The 26056-nt window shown below is 56.6% G+C and overlaps 1 protein-coding gene across 1 annotated transcript in view; it reads right to left on the bottom strand.

Moving 5' to 3' along the window:
• Positions 1-1031: 1031 nt before the first annotated feature.
• SND1 (staphylococcal nuclease and tudor domain containing 1) overlaps positions 1032-26056 on the bottom strand; it is a 63312-nt gene continuing 38287 nt past the window's right edge. Inside the window, exons 11-16 of the mRNA XM_054399750.1 lie at positions 22711-22800; positions 15913-16013; positions 6657-6767; positions 4695-4767; positions 3515-3656; positions 1032-1174 (exon numbers count right to left, since the gene is read on the bottom strand). Of these exons, the coding sequence (XP_054255725.1) occupies positions 1032-1174; positions 3515-3656; positions 4695-4767; positions 6657-6767; positions 15913-16013; positions 22711-22800 (660 nt within the window). The remainder of the gene's footprint in view (positions 1175-3514; positions 3657-4694; positions 4768-6656; positions 6768-15912; positions 16014-22710; positions 22801-26056) is intronic.

Here is a 26056-nt window from a genome sequence, read left to right as displayed (position 1 = left end):
CTCCCTAGGAAGGAGCTGTCACCCCCCCAGGAGGAATCTGCCACCCCTCAAGAGGGAGATGCCACCTCAAACCCCCAGGATGGAGCTGTCACCCTCCCCCAGGAGGGATCTGCCACCCCTCAAGAGGGAGATGCCACCTCAAACCCCCAGGATGGAGCTGTCACCCTCCCCCAGGAGGGGCCTGCCACCCCCTAGGAAGGAGATGCCACCTCATGGCACCCCAGGATGCAGCTGTCACAACCCCCCTGCTCCAGGAGATGCCACCCCCTGAAGAGTCCAAGAAATGTCCCCAAGGGGCCAGCTGGGCACAGAGTGACCCCCAAACCATGCCATGGTTCTCATCCTGTCCTCACCAGCCCATGTCACTTGGCAGGAGAAGACTCCCCCCTCTCCCCCAGAAGCCACCATGATGGCTCTCAACCATGCCAATGGTGAGGGAGGTCACCATGCCACTGCTGCCACCCCCTCCCCATGCTTGTGCCAAGGCCAAATCCAGGTCCAGCACCATGGTGGACCCACCACACACCAGCAGGAGAACCTCAGAGGAGAGAACAGGGCCAAATCCAGGTCCAGCACCATGGTGGACCCACAACACACCAGCAGGAGAACCTCAGAGAGGAGAACAGGGCCAAATCCAGGTCCAGCACCATGGTGGACCCACAACACACCAGCAGGAGAACCACAGGGCCAAATCCAGGTCCAGCACCATGGTGGACCCACCACACACCAGCAGGAGAACGTCAGAGGGGAGAACAGGGCCAAATCCAGGTCCAGCACCATGGTGGACCCACAACACACCAGCAGGAGAACCTCAGAGGGGAGAACAGGGCCAAATCCAGGTCCAGCACCATGGTGACACCAACAGAAGCCCCTCAAGAGCCAAGCCCAAGCCCAAACCCAAGCCCAGCCTGAGCAGAAGCTTTGCCAGCACCATGGTCCATGGGCCTTCTCCTGGAGGCACCAAAGCCCTTGCTGAACCCACGGTGGAGTCACCATCCCCAACCAGCCCTGATCCAACCCCGCACCTGCTGTCACCCAAGCTGTGGCAGAGCCTCTGGCCCTACCTCTCTCTGCAGCACCAGCTCCTTGGTGAAGTGTGTGGCCTCTTCACTGAAGGGTTCACCCTCCTGCACCAACCCAGGCAGGTTCCTGGCACCCCGAGGACACTCGATGCCTGTAGGAGGAAGAAGATGAAGGTGAAGCTTGAAGAGCTCGGAGAAGGTTAGAGGCCACCTCTAGATGGCCCTCAGAACCAGGAGGAAAGGAACCCACTGGAGAAGGTGGCATGGGACCAGCTGAGCCCAGCAGTGGCACATCCTTGGCACTGGGGTTGGGAGAGGTTGGGCTGTGGGGTCGGCAGGATGTGGGAACAAGCCAGCAGGGATGGGGCCAACCTCATCCCAGTCCTTGTCCTGTTCCCAGCCCCAGCCCAGTCTTTTCTCATGGCTCCAGCCCAGGCCCTGGGGTTATCTCCACCCAGTGAGATTTAGGGGCACCCACCAAGATCTGGAAGCACTCAACAAGATCTAGGGTCACCTAAAGAGATTTAAGGCCACCCAAGAAGATCTGGAAGCACTGAGTGAGATTTGGGAGCAGCCAAGAAGATTTGGAGGCACGGACCAAGATTTGGAGGCACAGACCAAGATTTGGAGGCACCCAACAAGACTTAGAGGAAGACACCAAGATTTGCAGAGAGAACCGTTGAGCAGAACCCCAGAGAAGAACCATGGAGCAGATCCTCATGGAACAGAACTATGGAGCAGAATTCCATGGAGCAGACCCCCACGTGGAGCCAGGACCTCACTTCTCCTCTCCCCCCAGTTTCACCCTCTTGCTGCAGCTCCAGCTGACCACAGTGACCTCACCACCTCTGGGATGTCCCAGATCTCCACCTCTCCAACCTTCTGCCCTTTCATTAGTGGCTCCTGAATAATTAATGAAGCTCATTAGATCCAAAGCTTCTTCCAACACCCAACACACTGCTGACTCAGGGTACAGCTTTAATTGTCCTGTGCCCTGGTGGCTCCCGTGGGCACCAGGATGGCCACGGTGCCGGCCACCATCACACCACCAGCAACCTCCCAGAGAGCCATGGGGGTGGCCAAGGATGGAGGTGGGACTCCATCATCTATGTCACGCAGCACAGTGACACCAAAGGGCTTCACCAAGCTGGGCAGCCATGGTGGTGGGCATGGTCATCTCCTGTCACACTCTTTCTTCACTGCCCCATCAGGAGACCATTTGGCTTCATGGCCACGAGGTCACGTTGCTGGCTCATGGTGACCTTGTTGTCCCCCAGCACTCCCAGGTCCTTCTCTCATTGGAGCTGCTTCCCAGCAGGTCACCCCTCACCTGCACTGCTGCAGGGGCTTGTTCCTCCATGGGTACAGGACCCTACACTTGCCCTGGTTGAACCTCATGAGGTTCTTCTCCACCCAGCTCTCCAACCAGGCCAGATGTCTGCACAACCCTCTTGAAGCTAAGGACTACCCAAACCCTCCATCTGTTGGACATGTGGCCATCAGGATTGAGAAGCAAATTCCAGGAATCCCCACCCCTGTGGCAGGAGAAGACAGAAGACACAATGTCTGCCACAATGGAAACATCTCCAGATGCACCATCAGCCCAACTCACACAATGAGAGGATGGGATGGACCCATCAGGATGGTCCTGAGGGACCCGTGGTGGTCCCAGAGACAAGGGATGGTCCTGAAGCAATCTGGTCACCATCAGAACCTTCTGGTCATGACCCAAACCCTCTGGCCATTAACCAAACCTTCTGGTCATCATCAGAACCTTTTGGTCATCAACCAAACCCTCTGGCCATTAACCAAACCTTCTGGTCATCATCAGAACCTTTTGGTCATCAACCAAACCCTCTGGCCATTAACCAAACCTTCTGGTCATCACCAGAGTCTTCTGGCCATCACCCAAACCCTCTGGTCATCATCAGGGTCTTCTGGCCATCACCCAAACCCTCTGGTCATCATCAGGGTCTTCTGGCCATCACCCAAACCCTCTGGTCATCATCAGGGTCTTCTGGCCATCACCCAAACCCTCTGGTCATCATCAGGGTCTTCTGGCCATCACCCAAACCCTCTGGTCATCATCAGAGTCTTCTGGCCATCACCCAAACCCTCTGGTCATCATCAGAGTCTTTTGGCCATCACCCAAACCCTCTGGTCATCATCAGAGTCTTTTGGCCATCACCCAAACCCTCTGGTCATCATCAGGGTCTTCTGGCCATCACCCAAACCCTCTGGTCATCATCAGAGTCTTTTGGTCATCACCCAAACCTTCTGGTCATCACCAGAGTCTTCTGGTCATCACCCAAACCCTCTGGCCATCACCCAAACCATCCCATCATCTCCAAGTGATGCTTCCTCATCTCAAAGCCAACCCTTGTCAAGTTAACCCATTGCCATCAGCCCCAGATCCATGGGGATGAGGGAAGAACCTTCTCAACCCAGGAGGACATCAAGCGAGGTACTGATGGAGTGGGGGGGTGTCTCACCTGCCAGGAGGAAGGTGATGAGGCAGGTTTCCTTTGGCATGAAGAGCTTCAGCCGTGACCCACTGAAGACATATTCCACCACGGCCTCGGAGCGGCCGGCGCGCTGCAGGAAGGGCAGGAACTGTTTGGCCTTCTGGGTGTCCTGGGTGAGGAGAAACAGGAGGTCAAGATAGAGCTGGAGACACCAACTGCCTTCCTAGATCTAGAGAAGGCCTCTTGCCAGCCCAGTGTCCCTCATGCAGCAGCTGGATGTGGGCAGGGAGTTAGTTTCTCCCAGTTTGGGATGGACCATGAAGCTGTCTCATGGAATCCATCAGCACCAGCAGGGGGGTGGTGGGAAGGGGCTTCTGGAGCTCAGCCAGCCCAAAGCAGCTTGCCCAGGGTCACCATGGCCAGCTGGAGTCGGAAGCTCTCTAGACAAGGAGACTCCACAACCTCCCTGGACAGCCTGCTCCAGGGCTCCAACACCCTCTCAGCCAAAAAACTGCACCTGATGGAACCTCCTGGGTTGCAGTCGGCGCCCCTTGCCCTGTCCCTGGGCACCACTGACAAGAGTCTGGCCACATCTTCATGGCCTCCAGCCCTCAGCTCTTGCTGAGCATTGCTCTCAGGCTGCTCTTCTCCAGGCTCCACAGCCCTGCGTCTCTCACAGAGATGCTTCAGGCCCCTCAACATCTTCAGACTCTCCACTGGACCCTCTCCAGTAGCTCCCAGTCACTCTGGAACTGGGGAGCCCAGAACTGGACCCAGTTCTCCAGCTGTGGCCTCAGCAGCGCAGAGCAGAGGGGCAAGAGAACCTCCCTTGGACCTGCTGACCACACTCTTCTTCATGTCCCGCAGGACACCCTTGGCCTTCTTGAGGCCATGTTGCTGGCTCATGGTGACCTTGTTGTCCCCCAGCACTCCCAGGTCCTTCCCCATGGAGCTGCTTCCCAGCAGGTCACCCCTCACCTGTTCTGCTGCAGGAGGTTGCTCCACCATAGGTTCAGGACCCTACACTTGCCCTGGTTGAAGCTCAGGAGGTTCTCCTCCACCCAACTCTCCAGAGCTCGGCCAGGTCTCGCTGGCTGACAGCAAAACCTGATGGGTTGTCACCACTGCTCCCAGTTTGGTACCAGCAGACCCATGCTGGTCATCAACCTCCCCAAGAGCCAAAGCAGAGCAGCAAGAAGGTCCTTACCCCAGAGATGTCAGCCACCCGATGAATGGGGACCTCCTTCTTGCTGTGGAGTCCCTTCCCATTCTTGATGGCCCTGCAGAAGAGACATCAATGCTGGGCAGGGGTGGCATTGGCCTCTGTGGCCACCCAGTGAGGGACTGGTGGGTCAGACCTACTCTGAGGGACCATTTGTTCTCCCATGTGTTGGAAGAGGTCAACAGAAGGGTGAGAAGGACAATTCCAAGCTGGATCTCCTGGTGCTTGATCATACAGAGGGTTGAAAATGGAGAAGGTGCCAGTTCCAGTGGAAACTCATGGAATGGTCTTGGTTGGAAAGACCTTGAAGGTCATCAAGTCCAACCCTTAACCCAGCAGTGACAGGTCACCACCAAACCATGGCCCTCAGCACCATATCTTCGTGGCTTTGAAAGCCCTCCAGGGATGGAGACTCCACCATGGGATGAGGACAGATGGACAAGGACACCATGGAGATGGGACAAGGACAGATGGAGACACCATGGAGATGGGATGGGGACAGATGGATGGACAAGGACCCCACAGTGATGGGACAGAGAGATGGACAGGAACTCCATGGGGATGGGCTGAGATGGGATGGAGTGGAACAGGTTGAGTTGGAGATGTGATGGAGATGAGATTGAGATGGGGTAGAGATGGGAGGGGATGGAGATGGGATGGGGTGGAACAGGTTGAGTTGGAGATGTGATGGAGATGAGATTGAGATGGGGTAGAGATGGGAGGGGATGGAGATGGGATGGGGTGGGACAGGTTGAGTTGGAGATGCGATGGAGATGAGATTGAGATGGGGTAGAGATGGGAGGGGATGGAGATGGGATGGGGTGGGACAGGTTGAGTTGGAGATGTGATGGAGATGAGATTGAGATGGGGTAGAGATGGGAGGGGATGGAGATGGGATGGGGTGGGACAGGTTGAGTTGGAGACGCGATGGAGATGAGATTGAGATGGAGTAGAGATGGGAGGGGATGGAGATAGGATGGAGATGGGATGGGGTGGGACAGGTTGAGTTGGAGATGTGATGGAGATGAGATTGAGATGGAGTAGAGATGGGAGGGGATGGAGATGGGATGGGGTGGAACAGGTTGAGTTGGAGATGTGATGGAGATGAGATTGAGATGGGGTAGAGATGGGAGGGGATGGAGATGGGATGGGGTGGGACAGGTTGAGTTGGAGATGCGATGGAGATGAGATTGAGATGGGGTAGAGATGGGAGGGGATGGAGATGGGATGGGGTGGGACAGGTTGAGTTGGAGATGCGATGGAGATGAGATTGAGATGGGGTAGAGATGGGAGGGGATGGAGATGGGATGGGGTGGGACAGGTTGAGTTGGAGACGCGATGGAGATGAGATTGAGATGGGGTAGAGATGGGAGGGGATGGAGATAGGATGGAGATGGGATGGGGTGGGACAGGTTGAGTTGGAGATGTGATGGAGATGAGATTGAGATGGAGTAGAGATGGGAGGGGATGGAGATGGGATGGGGTGGAACAGGTTGAGTTGGAGATGTGATGGAGATGAGATTGAGATGGGGTAGAGATGGGAGGGGATGGAGATGGGATGGAGATGGGATGGGGTGGGACAGGTTGAGTTGGAGATGCGATGGAGATGAGATTGAGATGGGGTAGAGATGGGAGGGGATGGAGATAGGATGGAGATGGGATGGGGTGGGACAGGTTGAGTTGGAGACGCGATGGAGATGAGATTGAGATGGGGTAGAGATGGGAGGGGATGGAGATAGGATGGAGATGGGATGGGGTGGGACAGGTTGAGTTGGAGATGTGATGGAGATGAGATTGAGATGGGGTAGAGATGGGAGGGGATGGAGATGGGATGGGGTGGGACAGGTTGAGTTGGAGATGTGATGGAGATGAGATTGAGATGGGGTAGAGATGGGAGGGGATGGGATGTATGTGAGACAGGTCTGGGCAGCCCGGGGTGACACCCACCGAGCCTCAGCAGCCAGGAGCTCATCGTAGTGTGAAGATCTTTGGTCATCATCTTGCCTGTAGCGGATGACGGTGGCCAAGCCCTTGCTCACCAAGGCCTCAGCGATGTTGCTGCAGGAGAGAAGATTGGGAAGGGGGCTCAAAACCAGCTTAGGGGAACATCTGCACCAGTAGCCACCAGTATCCACCACAGCTGGACCATGACACCAGAGATGGGTGGTCAAAGGAGATCCCTACCATGCTTCATGTAGTTGGACAGGGAAGGGTGTTTGGAGGAACATCTCCAAACCTTGACATCCTTTGCTGGGGTCAGACCATGGTGTTGAGGGGCTACTGAGTCAGCCCCAAACCTGAACATCATTCATCAAAGATCTACTGGGACACCTCCAAACCTTGACATCCCCCATTGAGGGGCTACTGAGACACCCCCAAACCTCAACATCATCCATCAAAGGTCTACTGGAACACCCCTAAACCTTGACAGAATTTGTTGGGGGTCACACCATGGTGTTGAGAAGCTACTGAGACACCCCTAAACCTCAACATCATTCATCAAGGGGCTACTGGAACACCCCCAAACCTCAACATCATTCATCAAGGGGCTACTGGAACACCCCCAAACCTCAACATCCTCCATGAAGGCTCTGCTGGAACACCTCTAAACCTCAACATCCTCCATGAAGGTCTACTGAGACACCTCCAAACCTCAACATCATCCATCAAAGGTCTATTGAGACACCCCCAAACCTCAACATCATTCATCAAGGGGCTACTGGAACACCCCCAAACCTCAACATCCTCCATGAAGGCTCTACTGGAACACCCCCAAACCTTCCCACCACCCATTGAAGTTCTGCAGAAGCTTTGCAGATGCCACCATCTCTGCTCCTCCCCTTTCCCATCCTCCCAGTTGATTCCCAAAATAGCTTTGGGAGCTGCTTCCCAGTTCCTGGCATTTCCAGCTGCCTCCCTGCTGGTTTGTTTTTTCCCTTCCTCCCTCCCAAAATCCTTCAGATTTTGTGGTGTTTTTTTTTTTTTTTCTCCCTCCCCTCTGGAGCTATTTTTAGCTCCTTTCACCCATTCCCCCCCCCCGTCCAGCACCGTCTCCAGGGATGATCCTAACTGGATGATCCGTAGGGAATTAGCAGCCCATTCCCTGCCTTCTCTAATTAAAGGGGAAGGGAATTAAATGAGCTCAGCAGAGTGGAATCTCGTTGGGGTTTAATGGAGCAGAAGGAGATGGCAACCAATTTCCTGCTGCTGTCATCTCATCTCCAACCAGTGGCCACCACCACCCTCCCTGATCCCATCAAAGCATCAGAAATCAGCTGGACCAGAACATTCCAGCTTTTCCTGGCAGATGGGGTGGGGGAATCAGACTTGTTTGAAGGTGATATGGGAGGGGTTTGGAGTGATCTTCAACTATGGTGGGCTTCATCTTGCACTGCATCTCATCACAGTGGGGCTGGAAAGAACCTCTGGAGATCATCAAGGCCAAAGCAGGGGCACCCACAGCAGCTTGCCCAGCATCACAATGGCCAGGTGGGGTTGGAAGCTCTCCAGACAAGGAGACTCCACAACTTCTCTGGGCTCCACCACCCTCACAGCCGACCATCAGTCGCTCCTGATGGAACCTTCTGGGTTCCAGTTTGTGCCCCTTGCCCCTTGTCCTGTCACTAGGCACCACTGACAAGAGTCTGGCCACATCCATCTGTCCCCCACAGGTCCTTTAGCTCTTGCTGAGCATTGCTCAGATCCCCTCTCAGGCTGCTCTTCTCCAGGCTCAACAGCCCCAGGGCTCTCAGCCTTTCCTCCTCAGAGATGCTCCAGGCCCTTCAGCAGCTTCAGACCCTCAACTGAACTCCCTCCAGTAGCTCCCAGTCTCTGTTGAACTGGGGAGCCCAGAACCAGACCCAGTTCTCCAGCTGTGGCCTCACCAGGGCAGAGTAGAAGGGCAGGAGAACCTCCCTTGACCTGCTGGCCACACTCTTCTTCACTGCCCCACCAGGAGACTCTTGGCCTTCCTGGCCATGAGGCCTTGTTGCTGGCTCATGGTGACCTTGTTGTCCACCAGCACTCCCAGATCCTTCTCCACAGAGCTGCTTCCCAGCAGGTCACCCCTCACCTGTACTGCTGCCAGGGGCTCGTTGCTCCCCAGGGGCAGGCCCCTGAGCAGAGTCTGGCTCCATCCTCCAGAAGCTCTCCACAGCCCTTCCTCTCCCCCCTCACCTCCATCCCCTGATGCTTTTCCACCTGCAGCACCCAGGAGAACCCCGAGCTGATGCTTTGGAGGGGCTGAGCATGAGGTCCTTCGACCCTCATGTTGCAGCTGGGGTGAGTCCCATCTCTGGTGCTGCCCCCCATCACCTCAACACTGCTGCTTCCAGGAGGCTGTCTCCTTGGTGTGCCCAGGAGCAACCTGGTCCACAGCACTCAGCCCTCTCCTTCCCAGGGGATCTGCCTTGGGACCGACTCCAGTCCCGAAGCCACGGAGGCTGCAGCTCCCACTTGCACCAGTTGAGAGGCTGGGGAGTGGCTCAGCTCCAGCTGGTAGAGCTTGGAGCCACCATGCCAAGCTCCAAGGGGGTTCTGCCAACCGCCACTTCCCAGGATTGGGCTTGGCAGAAGCCACCTCCGTGCCCAGAGGAGGAGGAAGCAGCTTGGGAAGCAGCAGTGATGCTTGGACCTCTGCCAGCTGGCAAGGCTCATTCCAAGCTTCTGGAGATGATCCCAGTTCTCTCCTGGCCCTGTGAGCCACCACCATGGTGGGGACCTCGATGGTGACCAAGCAATGGCAGCTGCTGCCTCCAGCTCTGTCCCACTTGAGAGTGGTGGTGAGGCAAGGAAGAGGGGGAAATTCCCAGTGATGGAAATCTGGGATTGGAATCAACCAGGGAAGGGAAAGGAGGGATTATGGAGGGGGTTGGCTGCCAGGAGATCCCTGGGGATGGGGTGGGATTGGTGAGGTGAGCACCAGTGTCACCTGCACAACAGATCCAGAGGGATCCCAGCCTGCAGCAGATCCCAGCCTGCACTCTGGGATCCCACTACAGGGTGCAGGATGAGCTCCCACTGCAGTGATCCCATCCTGCATCCTACAGGGGATCCTGCCCAGCATCCTGCACCCTGCAGCAGGATCCTGGTCTACACTCTGCCCTGGGATCCTGTCCTGCACCCTGCAGTGGATCCCATCCCACAGCCTGCATTGGGATCCTGCCCTGCAGCAGATGCCATCCTGCATCCTGTGACAGGATCCTCTCTGAAACCTGCAGTGGATCCCATCCTGCACCCTGCAGCAGGATCCTGCTCTGCACCCTGCAGTGGGATCCTGCACTACACCCTGCAGTGGGATCCTGCCCTGCAGCCTGCACCGGATTCCATCCTGCACTGGATCCCATCCTGCACCCTGCAGTGGGATTTCACCCTGAACCCTGCACTGGATTCCATCCTGCACCCTGCAGTGAGATCCCATCCTGCACTGGATTCCATCCTGCACTGGATCCCATCCTGCACCCTGCAGTGAGATCCCATCCTGCACTGGATTCCATCCTGCACTGGGATCCCATCCTGCCCCCTGCAGTGGATCCCAAATCCTGACCCACCACCCCTGCAACCACCAAATCCCCAAATCCTGGGAAAATCTCAAATCCTTTCCCATTTTTTTGACCATTTAAGGCTGGGGGGGGTAGTGGTGGTGCTCCCACTACTCAAATGGAAGCAAATTGTGAGCACTGGGATGGCTACTGGGAAGAAGAGAAGCTTGGAGAGAGTATCTCCTGCTGGTTGAGATGGAGACTTGGGGCAGGGGGGGAAGCTCCAGTGTCCCCTCCCCAGATATCTTTAAGGCAGGGAGATTCCTCCCAGTACTCAACTGGGATCACTGGGATGGCTACTGGGAAGAAGAGAGCGGGGGGTGGGGGGGTGGGAAACCTGTTTGGAGAGGACATTTCCTGCTGGTGGGATGAAGACTGGGGTTGGGGATGGGTGGTGTTGCAGGTCCAAGTGTCCCCTCCCTAGATGCCTTCAAACCATCAGCTGCTGCAGCAAGGGAAGCTGCAGCCTCTCCTCCCCCCCCCCAGTTAATCCCAGCTTAAAACTGGAACTGGGAACTGGGAGGATGAAAAGCTTTGGGCTGCAGGAAAAAATAAAATCCCATTAAAGCCGTGAAAAATCAAATTTTTTTTGGTCAAGGAAAGAAGAGAGGAGATAAAAATGGCTCCTTCCAACCTCATCCCACCACTCTGAAGCTCATCTCCCAGTTTGCCCGGTTAAACAGCTCCAGAAAGCCCAGTTTGAACAGGATTTGCACCAGCAAAACATCTCCAGATCTTGCTGGTGGGGCCAAAACCAGGTGGGGGCCACTTTGGCACCATGGGGCAGAGGTGGCATCACCAAAACTCAACCTTTCATGGAAGGATGGGATGGGCTTGGCTTGGAGGAGACCCTCAAGTCCAACCTTGAATCCAGCATTGCCAGGGCACCACCAAACCATGACCCTCAGCACCACAGCTCCAGGGCTTTCAAACCCCTCCAGGCACAGGGACTCCACCACTGCCCTGGGCAGCCTTTGACAACCCTTTCCATGAAGAAATTGTTCCTCATGTCCAACCTGAACCTCCCCTGGGGCAACTCAAGGCCATTTCCTCTTGTCCCATCACTTGATGGCCACCTGGCTCCAAGCTCCTTTCAGGAGTTGTAGAGAGCCAGGAGGTCTCTCCTCAGCCTCCTTTTCCCCAGGCTCAACACCCCCAGGTCCCTCAGCTGCTCCTCACAAGTTCTCCAGACCCTTCCCCAGCTTTATTGCCCTTCTCTGGACCTGCTCCAGCCTCTCAATGCCATTCTTGGAGTGAGGAGGCCAAAACTGATCCCAGGGTTGCAGGTGTGGCCTCAGCAGTGCCTGGTCCAGAGGGACAATCCCTGCCCTGCTCCTGCTGGCCACACTCTTGCTGACCCCAGCCAGGATGCTGGTGGCCTTCTTGGCCACCTGGGCACACCCTGGCTCGTCACCAAATCCCCCCAACCCAGGTCCTTTTCCACCCTTTCCAGCCACTCTGCCCCCAGCCTGGAGCCTTCAGGTGGTTGGTGTGACCCAAGTTGAATCACTTGGCCTTGACAAACCTCATCCCATCACCCCACAGATCCAGCCTGGTCAGATCCTCCTGTAAGATCCTCCAAGCCCCCAGCAGATCAACATCCCACCCAACTCAGTGTCATCTTCAAACTGACTGAGGTTGCCAGCCCATCAGGGATCCAGCTGGCAAACCCCAGGGAACTGGGCTTTGGAGTCAACTTGGGACTTCATCTGAAGGAGACACCCAGCTGGACACCACAAGCAACCACCTGAGCAAGGACCCCTGGGCTGGGTTTGTGCTGCAGCTCTTCCAAGTTCCTGCTGCTTGAAGCTGGAAAAGTGTGACCAAGCCCTCCAGCCCCCCAGAGATGAGATGCTGGGGGGTGGACAACCTGTCCTGTACCCATGGACGGTATCCTCCTGCTGATGCCACCTCAGGGGTGCAGATGATGGTCAACCTGAACAGGGGGATGGACAGGGTGGGGGTGGGGTGGTGGTGGCTACAGGACCAGGTGCCCACTCTTCTTCTGCCAGCATGGGCAGGGGGCTGCAGCACCAAGTGTCCACCCCCCCAAAAAAAAAGGAAAACCATCACCAAGAAATCGAGAAGCAAAGACCTGACATGTCCAGAAGCCAAGCAGGAGTGAGCTTCATGCCCACCCCAACGTGCTCTGCATGCCAAGTAGGCTCAAAGCCAGGCCAGATGCCAGGAGGACAAGCCAGGCTTTCATGCCCACGTGGCACGGGCGCCTTGGATGGCACAGACCCTGCTCTGTTAAACCCCCACCCCAAAGGGGATGTGGCAGCCACAGGATCTCGTGGGCACCACAACCTCCTCAGGGAGTCCCACTGCCCCCACACCCCCAAGCTGCAGAAATGCTTCCTGGTGTCCAGCAGGAGTTGGGTGGTGCCAAGCTTGGACCTGGTTGCACAGAGAGAGGTGGGAGATGGCCAGGAGGGGAAGTGGTGGCAACTTGCCTCTGGTCCCCCCACAGAGCTGGGAGATGGCTCCCATCCCTGGAACCATTCCAGGGCAGCTTGGTTGGGGGTTCTGAGAAACCTGCTCTAGTTGGAGATGGCCCTGCTGACTGCAGGTGACCTGTGAAGGTCCCTTCCAACCCAAACCAGGCTGGGATTCCATGATTCTAAGGACACCTGGGCTGGATCAGTGGGCTGAGGCCAAAGGGAGGAGGTTCACCAAGGCCAAGTGATGCAAATTGGGTCACACCAACACCATGAAGGCTCCAGGCTGGGGGCAAAGTGGCTGGAAAGGGTGGAGAAGGACCTGGATGGTCAACAGTAGGTGGAGATGAGCCAGGGCGTGCCCAGGTGGCCAAGAAGGCCACCAGCAGCCTGGCCTGGATCAGCAATGGTGTGGCCAGCAGGAGCAGGGCAGGGATTGTCCCCCTGGGCTGGGCACTGGTGAGGCCACAGCTGCAATCCTGGGGTCAGTTTTGGGCTCCTCACTGCAAGAAGGACATTTAGACGCTGGAGCAGGTCCAGAGAAGGTCAACAAAGCTGGGGAAGGGTCTGGAGAACTTGTGAGGAGCAGCTGAGGGAGCTGTGGTTGTTGAGCCTGGAGAAAAGGAGGCTGAGGAGAGACCTTCTGTCTCTCTACAACTCCTGAAAGGAGGCTGGGGACAGATGGCCATCAAGGTCTTCTCCCAAGTGATGGGACAAGAGGAAATGACCTCAAGTTGCCCCAGGGGAGGTCCAGTTTGGACATGGAGAACAGTTTCTGCCCCTTAAGGATTGTCCAGGCCTGGCCCAGCCTGCCCAGGGCAGTGGTGGAGTCCCCAACCCGGGACGGGGTTTGAAAGCCCTGGAGCTGTGGTGCTGAGGGCCATGGTTTGGGGGTGCCCTGGCAGTGCTGGGTTAAGGGTTGGACTCCATGATGCTGGAAAGCCTTCTCCAGCCCCAGTGAGTCCATGCCTCCTGCCCTGAGCTCCTCAGGCTCTCCCTCTCGCTCCGCCGCCACCTGATTACTGCGATGAAGTCAGTGCCAGCAGCAGCCCCTGAAGGTCACATCAGGTTTCCTCCTGCCTCCAAGACGAGACTTGGGAAGCTCCTCCTAAGCAATTTGCCACTAGAGATGTTAAGGGCAGGAGGCAGAAGCTGGATGAGATGCTCCAAGCTGGAAAATTCTTCCACTCCACCGCTCCCAGCGTGGCACAAACGCTTCCAAGCAGCTTCCACAGCCCCCACGTGTGGGGAGACAGTGATGGGGTTGCCACCAGCCATCCTCTGCCCCAACACCCCCCCCAAGTTCTCATTGTCCTACAAACAGCCCCAAATCCACAAGGGATGGGTTCCACCACTCCCCAAAAGTTCACCTGGAGACCTCCTCACCCCCTACAAATAGACCCAGAAAGATCAAGGATGGGTTGTGCATCCCAAAGTCCACCTAGAGGTCCTCAGCTGGAGGATGAGCTCCTCACTCCCTACAAATAGCTCCCAAACCATAAAGGATGGATTCTACCACCCCCCAAAGTCCACCTGGAGACCTTCAGCTGGAGAAAGAGCTCCTCACCCCCTACAAATAGACCCCAAAAAGATCAAGGAGGGATTGTGCATCCCAAAGTCCACCTAGAGGTCCTCAGCTAGAGAATGAGCTCCTCATTTTCCCAATTTTTAGGAAACAATCCCAAAAAGTCAAGGGATGGCTTCCACCACTCCCCAAAAGCCCACCTGGTGTCCTTCAGATGAAGAATGAGCTCCTCACTCCCTACAAATAGCTCCCAAACCAGAAAGGATGGATTCTACCACTCTCCAAAGTCCACCTGGAGACCTTCAGCTGGAGAATGAGCTCCTCACCTCCTACAAATAGACCCAAAAAAGTCAAGGGATAGGTTCCACCACTCCCAAAAGTCCACATGGAGATCCTCAGCTGGAGGACAAGCTCCAGAAGGATGTGGTTTAAGCACCACAAAAGAAACTGGGAAGGTTTAAACTGGTCCAAGAAGAAAAGAAGCAAAGCTGCTCCCAGCATCTCCATCCAGGGAAGTTTCTGAGGTTCCTGCTGCCTTGGTGGCATCCCAGGAGCTTCATCCCAGCATGGTCCTGGAAAGGAGTTGGATTTCCCTTTGGAAATGAATCCCAGGAGCATCTCCGAAGATGACTCCATGAGTGTCTTCATGACTCCAGAGTGAAGTGACAAGGAGCTTTGTGGCTTCCCAAGCAGCATGGGAGCCACATCATTATGGAGGGCCTGGAGCTGCTGCCATCACCACCATGACTTCAAGAAGGCCTTGATGCTCACTTCAACCTCCTTTCAGGCAGTTGTAGAGAGCCAGAAGGTCTCCCCTCAGCCTCCTTTGCTCCAGAATGAACAACCCCAGGTCCCTCAGCTGCTCCTCACCAAGCTCTCCAGACCTTCTCCTTCTTCTCCAGACCCTTCCCCAGCATTGTTGTCCTTCTCTGGACCTGCTCCAGCCCCTCGATGTCCTTTTTGGAGTGACTCCAGGATTCCAGGTGTGGCCTCACCAGTGCCCAGTCCAGGGAGACAATCCCTGCCCTGCTCCTGCTGGCCACACCATTGCTGATCCAAGCCAGGCTGCTGGTGGCCTTCTTGCCCACCTGGCCACACCCTGGCTCATCTCCAGCCACTGCTGACCAACATCCCAAGGTCCTCCTCCACCCTTTCCAGCCTGCAGCCTTCATAAGGTTGGTGTGACCCAAGTGCAGGACCCCACACTTGGCCTTGGTGAACCTTATCCCAGGGATGAGGTCCTCTCAGGTCTCTCTGTAGATCCTCCAGCTCCCCAGCAGACCAACATCTCACCCAACTTGGTGCCACCTGCAAACTGACTGAAGGTCCCTCAGCCCCCTCATGCAGACCACTGGTGAAGACATCAAACAGAACCGGTCCCAGAGCTGAGCCCTGGGGACCACCACTGGTGACCAGCCACCAACTGCAGTAGACTCCATCCACCACCACCCTTTGGGCCCAACCATCACCCCATGGAAGCCTCCATGATGTGCTTCCAACCCATGAGCTGCTTTCTCCAAAGCAGCGCCCACTGTCCACGACGTCCCTCAAGGCGACCGGGTGGCGGTTGAGGTCCTGCAGTGTGCCACTCCTACCAAACTTCTGGAGGTAGGAAGGAGTTTTGTGGGGCCTCCTAGTGAAGATCAGCCTCCCCTCTAGCCTGACTGTCCCCTGCTGGCACTTGGTGGCCCACTTACATGCCTCCAATGGAGACGGTGGCACAGGTGCGCTCGGAGAAGGCAGGCACGGTCTCGGTGGCACTGCTGGCTGGTCGGATGTAGTCCACTGTCACGTTCACCTGGGCCAAGACAGAGGGGCAGGAGCTCAGAACCAGCCTCCCCAGCACCCCTTGGCCAGCCCCTCCCCAGTAGGTCTTGGCCATCACCTCCCCAGCAGCCCTTGGCCATCACCTCCCCAGCAGCTTCTAGGTATCATGTCCCAGAAGATCTTGGCTATCTATCACCTCTCCAGCAGCTCTTGGCCACCACCTCCCCAGCAGCTTCTAGGTATCACCTCCCCAGCAGCCCTTGGCCACCACCTCCCCAGCAGCCCTTGGCCACCACCTCCCCAGCAGCCCTTGGCCACCACCTCCCCAGCAGCCCTTGGCCATCACCTCCCCAGCAGCCCTTGGCCACCACCTCCCCAGCAGCTCTTGACCACCACCTCCCCAGCAGCCCTTGGCCATCACCTCCCCAGCAGCTCTTGACCACCACCTCCCCAGTAGCTTCTTGGTATCACACCCCAGACGGTCTTGGCTATCCATCACCTCCCCAGCAGCCCTTGGCCACCACCTCCCCAGCAGCCCTTGGCCACCACCTCCCCAGTAGGCCTTGGTCATCACCTCTCCAGCAGCCCTTGGCCATCACCTTCCCAGCAGCTCTTGGCCAGTGCCCTGCTGTGCCAGGACTCAGGCACCTCCTGCCCCATCTTGGGCATTTCCTGCACCCCTAACCCTAGCTTGGGCATCTCCAGCACCACCAGCCCTGTCTTGGTCACCTCCTGGACCATCAGCCCAATCCTGGGCACCTCCTGCTCCTCCAGCCTCATTTTGGGCACCGTCTGTACCTCCAGTTCCATCTCCTTGTTGTCCAGACCCTTCCCAAGCTTCATTGCCCTCCTCTGGACCTGCTCCAGCACCTCCATGTCCTTCTTTTAGGGGCCCAAAAACTGACCCCAGGATTCAAAATGGGACTTCACCAGTGCCCAATCCACCTAATGGCAGAACCAGGTCCATTTGACACCAAACAAGTGGCCACCAAGGCCACCTCAGAGACTTGCAGATTGGACAACGTTTGATGAGGGGGAGAAAAAGCCAAGTTCAACATGTGGAGCTCCAGAACTTCTGTGGGGCTGGGAGGACATGGGGTAGATGACTCCATGGTGGGATGGGGACGACCAAGCTTGGTTTCTCCCCATCCCTGGGTAGTAAAAGGCAAGAGCAGGATCAGAGATCATTGTGTGGAGCTCCTAAACTTCTGGGGGGCTATGAAGACATTGAGTGGATGGTTTCAAGGTGGGATAGGAGGTCCAAGCTTGGCTTCTCCCCATTCCAAACTGGGATGGTGAGGTCCAAGCTTGGCTTCTCCCCATCCCTGGCTAGAAAAAGACAAGAGCAGGCTCACGTTGAGCTCCAGAACCTCTGTGGGGCTAGAACAACATGAGGGGGATGACTCCAGGATGGGTTGGAGATGTCCAAGCTTGGTTCATCCCCATCCCACCTGCACCTCTGGGTAGAAAAAAAAACCCAAAACCAGGCTCATGGAGAGCCCCAGAACTTCTGTGGGGTTGGGAGGACAAGGGGTGGATGACTCCAAAGTGGGACGGGGACAACCAAGCTTGGTTTCTCTCCATTCCAAGGTGGGACAGGGAGGTCCAAGCTTGGTTTCTCCCCATCCCTGACTAGAAAAAGGCAAGAGCAGGCTTGTGTTAAGCTCCAGACCTGCTGTGGGGCTGGGAGAAGATGGGGTGGATGGTTCCAAGGAGGGATGGGGTTATCCAAGCTTGGTTTCTCCCTATCCCTGGGATCTGCAGTAGGTTCCATCTCCATCCCTTAAGGCAGCTGGAGATGGCTGGCAGGCAGCTCTGGGCACATGTCCAAGGTCATCTCCAGTCAGTGTGAATTAAATCAACTCCAGCAGCTCTTCTTCCCCTGGAGGAGATCCAACCCCTCTGAGAAGAGGGGCCCCACCGCCCGGCTCCACGCCGCTTGCTGCACAGCCACCACGGCTCAGTGTCACCCAACCCAGCTCCAACTGTCACCAGCCAGGGATCTGCCAGCCCCTGGTCACCCTCAAGCGTCCCCAAGGTGCTTGGAACCATGGTGTGGAGATCATGGTCTCAGCAATGCAGTCAACAGAATCACCCAGTGCCAGCGTGGTGGTGGTGGGAAGGGACCTCTGGAGCTCAGCCAGTCTGAAGGAGGGACACCCACAGCAGCTTGCCCAGGAGCACAATGGCCAGGTGGGGCTGGAAGCTCTCCAGACAAGGAGACTCCACATCTCTGGGCAGCCTGCTCCAGGGCTCCACCACCCTCAAATTGCTCCTGATGGAACCTCCTGGGTTCCAGTTTGTGCCCATTGCCCCTTGTCCTGCTGCTGGGCACCACCAAGAAGATCCAAGCCTCACCCTCGTGACTTCCACCTTTTAGCTCTTGCTGAGCATGGAGCAGATCCCTTCTCTTCTCCAGGCTCAACAGCCCCAGGGCTCTGAACCAAGCCAGGCTGCTGGTGGCCTTCTTGGCCACCTGGGCACCCACTGTCTCATCTCCAGCTGCCCTTGACCAACACCCCCAGGTCCTTTTCCATCCTTTCCAGCCACTCCTACCCCCACCCTGGGGCCTTCATGGGGTTGGTGTGACACACGTTGCATCACTTGACCTTGTTGACCCTCATCCCATTGACCTTCCTCCTGTTTCTCCCAGGTCTGCCAGCACTGGGAATGTTGCTTTGGGAAGCATCACCTCAGTGTCACCACCTCTTGGTGTCCCCAAAGATCTTCTGAGGTTCCCACCAAACTCATGCTCACCTCAAGAGCCCCTTTGAGAGCAAATCCAAGAGCCCCTTTGCTGGCCATGTGGATTGGGAGAGCTTCTAAGGACAGAGAAATGGGGTTCACCACCACTTGGGGTCCTCAAGGACCTTCTCACATCTCCACCAAACTCACAGCCCTTTTTGCCAAGGCTGGAGACACCAAACCCTGCAGAGAGGTTGGGTTTGGTGGCACCAGGAACCTTCTAGCCAAGGCTGGAGACACCAAACCCCATGGAGAGGTTGGGTTTGGTGGCACCAGGAACCTTGGTGTTAAGACAGAAGGCACCAGACCCCATGGAGAGATTGGGTTTGGTGGCACCAGGAACCTTGGAGCCAAGGCTGGAGACACCAAACCCCATGGAGAGGTTGGGTTTGGTGGCACCAGGAACTTTGGTGTTAAGACAGAAGACACCAAACCCCATGGAGAGGTTGGGTTTGGTGGCACCAGGAACCTTGGTGTTAAGACAGAAGACACCAGACCCCATGGAGAGGTTGGGTTTGGTGGCACCAGGAACCTTGGTGTTAAGACAGAAGACACCAAACCCCATGGAGAGGTTTGGTTTGGTGGCACCAGGAACCTTGGTGTTAAGACAGAAGACACCAAACCCCATGGAGAGGTTGGGTTTGGTGGCACCAGGAACTTTGGTGTTAAGACAGAAGACACCAGACCCCATGGAGAGGTTTGGTTTGGTGGCACCAGGAACCTCAGTGCACCACAAAGATCCACATCCCAGGGGGAGGAGCTCGTTGGACACCCCGTGAAGAGCCACCTCCAGGTCCACCCCAGCAAGGGACCAAAGGCTCTGGGAGTCTGAGGTCTCTGCTCCTGTCTCCTTCCACCCCAGTGCTGGAAGCCTCCCCATCCCCCCGAGATAATTAGGGGGGAGGAGGCCAGCGGTGCCCATCAGAGCTGGACTCAATTAACGATGGGGCTGGAGATCAATGGGCTGCAGGGTGGTGGGGCTGGACCTGACCCAGCTGCTGCTCTCGCTCCAGGGAATTGATTCCAGCAAGGGAGACAAATCCATACTGGGATAACTGGTTCATCAGGAGCCACTGGGCAAATTCCACCACGCCGGGGTCAGCCAGACAGCGCTGGGGTGGGGGGTGGGGGTGGTGCTGATGGAGCTCCAGGGAGGAGGAACTGGGATTGGACAAGATGTCTAGGAGCCAGCAACCTGCCCTGCTGGCCAAGAAGGCCAGTGGGGTCTCACTGGGGGGCATGGAGAAGAGCTGTGGCCAGCAAGTCAAGGGAGGTTCTCCTTCCCCTCTGCTCTGCCCTGCTGAGGTCACAGCTGGAGTCTTGAATCCAGTTCAGGAGAGACCTGAGCTGGGTTTGGGTGTGGGGAGCCCCTCAGAAAAAGCAAGCAGGAGAATCATGGAATGGATTGGGTTGGGGGAGACCTTGAAGATCATGGAGTCCAATCATCAACTCAGCACTGCCAGGGCACCACAAAACCATGGCCCTCAGCACCACAGCTCTGCAGCTCTGAAACCCCTCCAGGGATGGGGACTTCACCACTGTCCTCAGCAACCCTTGATAACTCTTTCCATGAAGGAATTGTTCCTTGTGCCCAACCTGAACCTCCCCTGGGGCAACTTGAGGCCATTTCCTTTTGTCCCATCACTTAAGATAAGACCTTGATGCCCACCTGGCCCCAACCTCCTCTCAGGGAGCCAGAAGGTCTCCCCTCAGCCTCCTCTTCTCCAAGATGAACCCCAGCCCAGGAAGTGCCACCAAGAGAAACATCTTGACTTGGAGGGTGGTGGAGCCCTGGAGCAGGCTGCTCAGAGAGGTTGTGGAGTCTCCTTGTCTGGAGAGCTTCCAGCCCCACCTGGCCCTTGTGATGCTGGGCAAGCTGCTGCGGGTGTCCTGCTGGAGCAGGGAGGGTTGGACTGGATGACCTCCAGAGTTCCCTTCCTACCACCACCATGGTGAGATTCAGGGTCATGCAGATCTGTTCTCCATCTCCCAGCTCCTCTCTGAAGATGCTAAACACTGCAGGACACAGGGCAGCACTTGTGGCCATTGGGATGTCTCCTCCTCACCTCCCTTGGGTCTTTGCTCCAGAGGGAGGAGGGGGAGTGGAGGACAGAAGATATTCTTTCTGGAAGCCACCAGACTGGTTTGTTTTTACTGCAGAGCCTGGGGAAAGCCACTGAGGTGACCTCAGGGTTTTGGTAGGATGGACAGTGTCGAACAACTCACTGAAGGAACTCCCATGAACTGGAGACGGTGCTGGAGGCAGTTGGAGATGGAGTCATGGAATCATTGGGGTTGGAAAAGACCTCTGAGGTCATCAAATCAAATCATTTGGGTCGGAAAAGATCTTTGAGGGCATGGAGTCCAAAGCTCTTAACCCAGCACTGCCAGCTCACCACCAAACCACGGCCCTCAAACCCCTCCAGGCACGGGGACTCCACCACTTCCACCTTGCCAACCCTCAAAGGGATGAAACTGGCCCTCACAGTCCAACCCCAAAACCTTCTCTGGCACCTTCTGACCCTCAAAACTTCCCCCCAGCTGCCTCCTCAGCCACCTCCTGCCCGCTCTGGGTGGCACACTGCCCGTGGCACAGCCGGAGCAGATGCATCAGGAGCTGGCACCATGAGGACAGGAGGGCAGCTGAGGACAGATGGCTGGTTGAAGCCACCAGAAAAAGGACTCCTCGTGCCAGGATGAGAGCAGCCAAGGTTGGGCACGGAACTGGGCCAGGGTTGCCATCTTGTGGCAGTTGGGCACAAGAAGGTGACAACCCCAGAGGAACCAGGAGGTGGGTCTCCTCCTGCACCTTGGAGAAGGTGCTGCTTGCCTTGGGATGGGGACACCCAGGTCCACAACTCCTAAAGTGCAGCACCCTCTAGTGTCACGGCAACCCTGCAGAGATGCCACCAGCAGGACAGGTCACTGCTGGGTGGGGACAGCAGTCATAAGGAGGTCCTCAGGGGCAACGACAAAGAGGGTCCCCAACATGCCAGGACAGGACCCACAAGAGAAGCACCCAGGAGACAAGGTCACCACTCTGCAAGGACATCACCCATGAGGAGGGTCACCAGGGTGCAGGGACATCAAGCATGAGGGTGCCCATGGCACAGAGGCAGCACCCATGAGGAGATCTCCAGGGCACAAGACCATCACCCATGAGGAGATCTCCAGGGCACAAGTCCATCACCCATGAGGAGGGTCACCAGGGGGCAGGGACAGCACCCAAGGGGAGGGTCAGCATGGTACAATGGAGACAATCCCTGCCCTGCTCCTGCTGGCCACACCATTGCTGATCCAGGCCAGGCTGCTGGTGGCCTTCTTGCCCACCTGGCCACACCCTGGCTCATCTCCAGCCACTGCTGACCAACATCCCAAGGTCCTCTTCCACACTTGGCCTTAGTGAACCTCATCCCAGGGATCCAACCTGGCCAGGTCTCTTTGTAGATCCTCCAGCTCCCCAGCAGACCAACATCTCACCCAACTTGGTGCCACCTGCAAGCTGACTGAAGGTCCCTCAGCCCCCTCATGCAGACCACTGGTGAAGACATCAAACAGAACCGGTCCCAGAGCTAGCCCTGGGGACCACCACTGGTGACCAGCCACCAACTGCAGTAGACTCCATCCACCACCACCCTTTGGGCCCAACCATCACCCCATGGAAGCCTCCATGATGTGCTTCCAAGAAGCTGAGGACGCTTCATATTCCCTCATCCCATCCATGATTCCTTCAAAGACCTTGGAGAAGAAGAAAGAAGAGAAGAAAACAACCCAGGACCATCCTGAAGATGACACCACAACCCCTCCTGAAGGCCCACTCCCAAGGGTGCTCCGTTTTGGAGTCACTCTGAAATTCCCAGCTCAACCATAAGGTTCACATGGCACAGCTGGCATGGGAAGGACCATCTCCAAGACCTTCCATCAAGACCTTCCCCAAGGATGATGAGGCAAGACTTGGCCACCATCATTGTCCCCCTCCATACCTTCTTCCCAATGAGCTTCTTGCGTAGGAACTCCCGGGCCTCAAACATGTAGGGAATGTCATAGAGGGGCCTCAGCTTCCTGTTCTTGTCCTGCAGAGGAGATAGAAAGGGGACACTGGTCAGAGGAATCCACCAGAACCACCATGAGATGGACATCATAGAGTCATGGAACCACAGAATCAGTCATGGAATGATTTCAGCTGGAGGAGACCTTGAAGGCCATCAAGTCCAACCCTTAACCCAGCACTGCCAGGGCACCATCAAATCATCTCCACCAGCACCACATCTCCACAGCTTTCAAACCCTTCCAGGGCTGGAGATTGCATCACTGCCCTGGGCAGCCTGAGCCAGGCATGGACAACCCTCAGGGGGAAGAAATTGTTCCTCACGGCCAAACTGAACCTCCCCTGAGGCAACTTGAAGTCATTTCCTCTTGTGCCATCACTTAGGAGAAGACCTTGCTGCCCACCTAGCTCCAAGTTTCTTTCATGGAGCTGTAGAGAAACAGAAGGTCTCCCCTCAGCCTCCTTTTCTTCAGGCTAAACAACCCTAAGTCCCTCAGCTGCTCCTCACAACTTCTCCGGACCCTTCCCCAGCTTTGTCACCCCTGGACCTGCTCCAGCCCCTCAACGTCCTCCATGCCACACTTGGTCCATGGGAGCTGAGTCCTCATGAAGTGGGACCACCCCCAAGAAGGACCACCAGTGATGGCATCATCCTTGTCATGGAGGCAACCCACCACACCTTCCCACAGCATGCCAGGACCCATGGCCATGCCACATTGACCCCAGAGGAGGTGGAGAGGTGGAAGCTGCGTCCTCACCAGGAAGGACCACCCCAAAAAGGTCGCTGCAGAGCTGGTGACATCCCCAGTGATGGCATCATCCTTGCCAAGAAGCAGCCACCCTCCCCATGCCACAGTGAGACCCATGGCCATGCCATGCTGAGCAGCTGGCAAAGCTGATGGCTCACAGTGGTTGATGGCTCACAGTGGTTGTGAAGCTGCTGAGAAACCCAAACCCCTTGCAGAACCCTCAGCAGAAGTTCAAAAGTCACTGAGCTGTGCCAGGAGAAGACGAATGGGACCCTCTGAAGTGTCCAAGACTTCTCACCCCAGAACTGCTGCCCTGTCAGCCCCCATTAGACCCCAGCCTGCTGCCTGCTGCAAATGATCTCTCATGGCAGAGGAGGACATGGCCCAGGAGATGGCTCTGGGAAGCTGTTCAAAAAGAGAGGACACGTGGGGTTTGGAGGCTTGGCACATCCAGATGAAAACTCACAACTAGCGGAGAGAACATTGACCAAAGCCTACAGTGGTCGACCAGCCAGGTCAAGGAGGTTCTCCTCCTCTCATCTACTCTGCCCTGGTGAGGTCACAACTGGAGAGCTTAGTGCAGTTCTGGGCTGCCAGCAGTTCCAGAGGGACTGGGAGCTACTGGAGATTGGTCCAGTCAAGGGTCTGAAGCTGCTGAGGGGCCAGGAGCATCTCTGTGAGGAGGAAAGGCTGAGAGCCCTGGGGCTGTTGAGCCTGGAGAGGGGATCTGATCAATGCTCAGCAAGAGCTAAGGGACCTGTGGGGAGCAAGAAGGATGTGGCCAGACTCTTGTCAGTGGTGCCCAGGGACAGGACAAGGGGCAGTGGGCACAAACTGGAACCCAGGAGGTTCCATCAGGAGCAACTTGTTGGCTGTGAGGGTGGTGGAGCCCTGGAGCAGGCTGCTCAGAGAGGTTGTGGAGTCTCCCTGTCTGGAGAGCTTCCAACCCCACCTGGCCACTGTGATCCTGGGCAAGCTGCTGTGGGTGCCCTGCTGGAGCAGGAGGGTTGGACTGGCTGAGCTCCAGAGGCTCCTTCCCACCACCACCACGCTGGGATTGTGTGATCAACCATCCAGAAAGTAATTAAAGTTGTTAATTAGCCTCAGTCAATTAAAGGTTGGAGGCGAGGAAGTCGTTTAATTAATGAGGAAGTCTAGGTGTGGAGCATCACCCTGGGAGATGGTGGAGGAGAGGAGGGTAGAACCTTCATCCTCCCTCCAGTGCTGTGCTCTGCACCCATGGAGGAACAACCTCCTGCTCCAGGACAGGTGAGGGGTGGCCTGCTGGGGAGCAGCTCCAAGGAGAAGGACCTGGGAGTGCTGGGGGACAAGAAGCCCCCGTGAGACAGCAGTGTGGCCTCTAGAAGGCCAAGGGTCTTTGGGGGAGCATGAAGAAGAGTGTGGCCAGCAGGTACAAGGGAGGTTCTCCTCCCCCTTTACGCTGCCTTGGTGAGGCCACAGCTGGACAACTGGGTCCAGTTCTGGATTCCCCAGTTCCAGAGGGACTGGGAGCTATTGGAGAGAGTCCAGTGGAGGCTGGGAAGCTGCTGAGGGGCCTGGAGCCACCTCTGTGAGGAGGAAAGGCTGAGAGCCCTGGGGCTGGGGAGCCTGGAGCAGAGCAGCCTGAGAGGGGATGGAAACACCTCCAAGATTCCAGCTGGTGGAACACAGCCCCGAACCTCCCAGCACCCCAGCAGCCCTGGGGTGACCTCATCAGCTTCCAGCTCATGGTGGGACCATGGGAGGAGTGGGGGAGGAAGCTCTCCCCATCTCCACCAGGGCAATTAGAGAAGCTCATTAACAGGCAAGCAATTAGCAGAGCAAATGAAGTGGGAGCACCACGCCTGGCTGAGCCGCTCAGCGTGGCGAGGAGAAGAGGTGGAGCTCACCAGCTGCCACCCTCCACGGCCTGCAGCACTGCCCACAGCACCACCAGGGCCAGCTGGGGGACAAAGACCACCCCAAAAGTCCTCAAAAGTGGGGGAAAGTTGACCCCAGTTCAGAGGTTGCTCGGCTTAGGATGAGAAATGGATCCAACCTGGAGCTAAGCAAGAGGAACCCTTGGAGTAGAGACTTCTGGGGGGGAACATCTGGGGCTCTTCTCCAACCAAGGTGACAGTGGGAAGGGGAGATGGCTCACCAGCAGGGTCAGAATCATGGAATCACAGCATGGCTTGGCTTGGAAGAGACCTTGAAGATCATCAAGTCAGCCTGGGCGTAAGCCAAGCCCAAAGCCACCACGATTGAGAGTCATGGAATCAGGGACATGTTTGGCTTGGAAGAGAGCTTCATGATGATGGAGTCCAGCCCTTAACTCAGCACTGCCAGGTCACCACCAAACTCTGTCCTTCAGCACCTTTTGGGTTCCTCACTCCAAGGATATTGAGGGGCTGGAGCAGGTCCAGAGAAGGGCAATGAAGCTGGGGAAGGGGCTGGAGAAGAAGGAGAAGAGTCTGGAGAACTTGTGAGGAGCAGCTGAGGGATCTAAGGGGTTTTAGCCTGGAGAAAAAAAGGCCCAGAGGAGACCTTCTG

The sequence above is a fragment of the Indicator indicator genome, chromosome 3 (genome assembly GCF_027791375.1).
Source record: "Indicator indicator isolate 239-I01 chromosome 3, UM_Iind_1.1, whole genome shotgun sequence".
Lineage (NCBI taxonomy): Eukaryota > Metazoa > Chordata > Aves > Piciformes > Indicatoridae > Indicator > Indicator indicator.
This window is presented reverse-complemented; position numbering and strand designations above follow the sequence as displayed.